At 36.3% G+C, this 5,979-nt stretch overlaps 1 protein-coding gene across 1 annotated transcript; it reads right to left on the reverse strand.

The window, feature by feature from the left end:
- Positions 1–1,155: 1,155 nt before the first annotated feature.
- On the reverse strand, positions 1,156–2,590 carry LOC135217085 (amiloride-sensitive sodium channel subunit gamma-2-like). The gene is made up of 3 exons (XM_064252771.1): positions 2,416–2,590; positions 1,881–2,058; positions 1,156–1,494 (listed from the first exon to the last, which is right to left on the reverse strand). The coding sequence occupies exons 1-3, from the start codon at positions 2,588–2,590 to the stop codon at positions 1,341–1,343; spliced, it is 507 nt and encodes a 168-aa protein (XP_064108841.1). The 3' UTR covers positions 1,156–1,340.
- Positions 2,591–5,979: the final 3,389 nt, after the last annotated feature.

A 5,979-nucleotide genomic window follows, 5' to 3' on the forward strand; every position in this document is an offset into this window, starting at 1 on the left:
TTGAAATGTGGTAACACGCGCATATGATCTGATAGGTATTAAGGGAATATTAAGGAAGTATTAAGGTAACACCGTTAAGGGATCATAGACATTTATATATATATATATATATATATATATATATATATATATATATATATATATATACATATATATATATATATATATATATATATATATATATATATATATATATATATATATGCATATATATAGACAGATATATAGCAAACCATAAACCACTGTGTTTCTGATGAATAATATACCAGTTAGTTACTCGACTGTGGGTTGCCATTAACCCCATCCAAATCTTTTATTTCTGTTTATTCAAATTTTAACCCTTTTCATTTGGGCAACCATAATATTGCATTCAATCAGGCAAAACATAATTAAAAGACGTGGATGATGAGTGCATCACAACAATAGAGAAGATCTATTAGATACTGAGGATTCCGGGATTTCATACCATCCGGATCCCAATGGACGTCACGAATCCGGGAGGTGACGAAAACCCTTCTTCTTCGGGAATGGGCGTGATCGAGGGCGCGTGAACGACCACGCGGACGCCCATATCGGGTGAGAGAAGGGACACGTAGTTCTTAGTATCAAGGTCCAAAGTGAGACGGAGTCCATTCTGGAAACAGGACAGTCTCATGGAATATGCAAAGAATGTTATGCAGTCATTTGAAGAAGTTGTTTAAGTTGTTAATCATGCTGCCTATGTATCTTTGTCCTGTTGTATTTGATTAGGTATATTTTCAGGAATAAAAAAAGATTCTTTCCTTGAGGATCAAATAAGATCCCTTTTCCTTGATACAGTGTTAAAAGAATATATTTGAAATCCTTTCTGATAATGTCTTCATTATCAGAGGGTATGAAACTGAATCATCTTCTTTAATTAAGGAATGTGATTGTTCTTCTTTTAGTGGTAGGTATGTATTAGTGAATTTATAACTTCCAATGAAATCACTCGTATTTCTTCCAAGATCTTTTCCTACAAGATATCCTAAGGTCATTAAGGTCGTATTCTGTCTCAGATCTTTCTCATATGGTCACCAAGACCGTATTTACTCTCATATCTTTTTTAATAAGGTCTTGAAGGTCATATTTTAGTCTCAGATCGTTTTTATACTCATTTTTATACGTCATCAAGATCGTATTTTGTCTCGACTCTATCGTATAAGGTCATCAAGATCGTGTTTCCCTCTCAGATCTTATTCTGTAAGGTCATCAAGACCGTATTTCCTCTCGGATCTTTAGTATAAACCCATCAAGAGAGTTGTCATTGTCACTGATAAAAACACGATAGCATTCCAGCTTCCTGCTAACGAAAGCAAGGCTTAAAACCACAGAGGAAACTTTACCTGGTAACCAGATTTAGAAGTCAAAAGCAGAGGCCGTTTTACGAGGGTTCCATTGACGTTATCGTAGAAGTTGGGCGAGTTGAAGGTGTAGCAGTTTCCATACGTATCACTCTGCCACTGGTAGAAGTCTCTGGTTGACGGAGAAATGAAAATAAGCTTTTAGTTTCTACGTGTGGTTGCTTACATTAATTTTGAAGTATATAATGCATTGATAGAACAAAGTGGTTGTGTAGCTATAATGATTTCTGGTTGTACTGCTATTATAGATATTATTATTATAGGTACAATTTCGACAATCTATTCCAGTTGATAATAAGAGAAAAAACTGATTCGTGTGATTTTAGTTTCCATTGTTCACAGTGTGTAAATAGTATTATGCAGAAATGTGTATATAAAAGACAGATAATGGAAACAAGCGTTTCATTAGTGGGTCCTTTCCTCCTTTTATTATTATAATTATTATTACAGAAAACGCGCAACACTTCAGCTACACTAACTTCAACCTGGTTCTCCCACCTGAAGGAGCAAGTGGTGCGGTCATAACTGCAACTGGTGATGAATTCCTGAGGTTTCGCGCCCATTTTTTTCATCTCGGGGACACTGGGTGTGAAGGCTTCCCTCACGTCTCTAAGGTCGTCTTGTTTGCTCGTCATCAGCAGACCTTCGAAGTCAAAACGGTCCATGTTTGCCAAACCTGGGACGTGAGAAGAATGAAGTTCTAGTGATTTAGCAATTTGATACTGCGTCTTGGACGAATGAGTTGTTGCTTTAGTGTTTAATGTCATTATTTCTATCTGTGGTGGTTTGATGTACTTGACTCAAAATTATCATTTTCGGTTTGAGAAATGGAAGTGATCAACCATGCAAATCAAGTGGCCATTCTTTGGTGAATCAACGTACATCAAGTCCTTCCTAAAACTCTGACTCAGAAATGTCATGGATTTTCGGAAGGTACAGACTAGATAAAGCCAATGATATTCAGTCCTCGGTAATGTACCAACAATGTCAATCCTTCAACAAGAAGATAACAACACCCCAAAACCTCACTGACCGTAAGTTTCAAGGCAGTCACGAGGATTATCCTTCCTACACCATTGATTATAGTTGGCAGCGTCTGAACCGCGCACGTAGTCTCCGTACTCCGTTAAATCTTCGCCCTTCTTTGCCGTTGACTGGGACGTCTTCTCTTCAGATGTAGCTGAAAAGACTTGTCGGTTAACAGGCATTATGAACTGAAAACTGGAAGAGATATACAATTCTTATGTTCAGCAAGGTGTCTCAAGCCTACGGTTTTTCAACGCCCACGATGTCATGTAAAGAGAACAGTTGATGACATACGTTTCCAGGAGCGAGTGAATGAGTGAGTGAGTGAGTGAGTAAGCGTGTGGTATCAGGTGATATATTCGGTCATGGTCTCACTGCTTAACTCATTTGGCGATGTTTTCTCATACCAAAAGACCAAATAGCATATTCAGTGTAAAAATGAGCGAATAAGATAAAGACGAGACAAGGTTTAAGCATTAAGTGTAGCGTCCGATAAAGACAGAGTAAGCGAGAGATGAGCAGCAAAAGCTTAAAAAAAAGGTAAAAATAATCAAAGTAAAGGAAAAATAAATGGCACCAATGAAAAGGAGACGAGAATGAAGACATTAATATAGAATAAAAGGAAAAGGAAAAAATATCGTATAATGTGAAATTTGTGAGGGAATTATTTTAAGCCGTGTGCCAAGGGGTAGGTGAGATTCGCTAATCTTGTAGGACACTAGAGGTTGAAAACAGCAGAAATGGCCTAAGATTAGCTTTTGTTTTTACAAACTTTGAGTGCAGGCGAATTCCTCTTGTTTTATTTTACTAAATAACGTTAAGCGGTTTTTGAAAAATTAAAATGAAGATTTTTGCAAAGAGAGCAACTCGAATAAACAAAGAAGACTTAAAACAAATAACACGACAAATAAATGTTAATGTGAAATGAAACTTGGGTTTAGTAAGATTCTTAAAGATTAATTGACCAATAAAATCAAAATTTTTAAGAATAAAAATATATATTTGTGCAAACGTAATTGTTTTCCTTGAAAAACACATTCAAAATATTCTGCAAACAAAGACGCTTACGAAAGCGTTAAGAATATATTGACGTTTTTGTCATGTGAAATATTTATGAACTAGATATATCTGTCAAGTCATAAAGTTATGAAGACTCATTTCGAGACAACTTACCCTGAACCTGCCTCTTTTTCCTTCTGCCTGTGGAATAAGAATTGGGACTAGAGTAAGTGATACGTATGTAATATATACAAAGAGGATTTTAATACTTTTACACGTGTGTAATACAGAACTGGAACACAGGATATTGCATATAAAAGGATCACATTCACACTTTTACCTGTAAAATAAAGAACAGTGACAAGAGTGATTGAAGCACATGTAACATTGAGAATTATCAAAATATCAATACTTTTTCATTATTGTTAGCGGTTACCTAGAATATAGCATGAATATTATCATACTTAATCAATTATATCGTTATCATATCTACTTATTCTTTGTATGGTTTGACTCATGTTTTATTCAAAACGATGTTATGATATGTTTGTGATTTATGTCATAATATCTTTGGTAAAAGAAAAGACCTCGGTAATATACCGCCAGCCTTGGAGGTAAAATAAGTCATATAGTAAACTACAGCTAATAGAAAAAGATTTCGCAAATATTTCCCAACAGCCTTGACGTCAATATAAGCTTCATAAACTTCAGCTTATAACCCAAATTTATTCGTCATGCCGTTGCAGTTTTCCTAATGACCTCACTGTCATACGAGTCGACTTCGTATCAATTTGTTGATTGCAATTCTCTATTGCCCAGTGCCAGCGAGTTTATGTATGCACCCGTTGCTCATTTCGCTCACAACATGACGAAATCGCGGAATAGTTAAAGACTGTGGAACTGGTTTTTCTTTGTTTTGAGGTATTGACTCGCGTCGTGAAGGCCGTGAGTTACGCGAGTTTGTCACGTCACGGAGGCCTATGACTTACGAATGCTGTGAAATATTCCGTTCCTAAGAACTTCTTGTAAGTTAAAAACAACGGTTTGGCCGGGATGTGAGTTTGAACTACCCTAAAAGTTCGACATAAATAAGGCTAATGTTATAGTAGCAAGTTAATTCACAAATAGTTTAGGTAGAATTATATGTACTTGAGAAGCTGTCAACGTGGTCTACACACACACACACACAGATTAGACAATTCAGTAGGATTTATTACGAGGAAATTACTGAATACTAGTTATGGAAGGAACGACATAATGACGGCTTAATTTTTTAAAAATTAACGATTTAACCCGGTCACGTTAAAGTGAAGTTAATTCACATGGAATGAAATCTTTAAAACATCATGCCGAATGGAGCTGACAAAGAGTCATTGTACGATCAAAGGGCCTTCGGTATACATAATGGTCAATAAAGTCTACGACTAGGGAGAAACATAAAGATGGATCATATGCACGCCAGTGTTGCCGGATATTTTATGACTAGGCCCATACGAAAATACTCAGGTTTTATACCTCGTAAGAAGTAAGTACGATCAAAGAACCCATGTCGAAATATAGAGTAACGCTTAACCGTTTGAGACCTTTTCAGGGACTTACCTGTTGCAGTTGTAGTCCAAGCTTCACTCGCTGACTCCGTTGTGGTTGGACCTTCAGTAATCGCAGATGTTTCAGTATTAGCTTCTGAATATGAATTGGTGGTCGAATTGGACGGTTGTGTAGTGGGTGAAACTGTGGTAGTTGACGAAGAAGTAGGAAGCGTAGTCTCGGTTGTTTCAGTATCAGTTGTAGCTGTTGTTGTGGATGCAGCTATTGTTGATGTAGCTGTTGTTAATGCAGCTGTTGTTGTGGAAGTATTTGTTGTTGATGTAGCTGTTGTTGATGTAGCTGTTGTTGATGTATCATTTGGTGATGTTGTTGTTATTGTTGTTGATGTTGCAGTTGTTGAATTTATCTTTTGGTGATGTTGTTGTTGTTGTTGTTGTTGATGTTGCAGTTGTTGAATTATCTTTTGGTGATTGTTGTTGTTGTTGTTGTTGATGTTGCAGTTGTTGAATTATCTTTTGGTGATGTTGTTGTTGTTGTTGTTGATGTTGCAGTTGTTGAATTATCTTTTGGTGATGTTGTTGTTGTTGTTGTTGATGTTGCAGTTGTTGATGATGCAGTAGTAGATGATGATGTAGTTGATGTTGATGAGCTGACAGAAGTCGTGAATGCGGATGCTGAAGAAAAATAGAACAAAAGAAAAAAAAAAGGAAGCGGTAATGAACAAGGGGCCATTGACTTGAAATTCAAGTTTGCAAAGAGTATAATTATACTTATTATTTTGTTTAACCAAATTGCTTATGATGGCTGATTCCGGAGAAGAGGCCAGTTCAGCGGACACTGGTTCATTCATTCCTGGATGAATCCCTGGATGAATCTCTTAAGCATCAGAACATTAATCAGCAGAATGTTGAAGTGAAGAAATAATTTCGTTACTGTTTTTACTACTCTGGAATACGGTAATAAACAAGCTCTAAAATACACTAATATGCATATATATTGTATGCATATGGCAAATATAGATCGT

The sequence above is a fragment of the Macrobrachium nipponense genome, chromosome 7, assembly GCF_015104395.2.
Source record: "Macrobrachium nipponense isolate FS-2020 chromosome 7, ASM1510439v2, whole genome shotgun sequence".
Lineage (NCBI taxonomy): Eukaryota > Metazoa > Arthropoda > Malacostraca > Decapoda > Palaemonidae > Macrobrachium > Macrobrachium nipponense.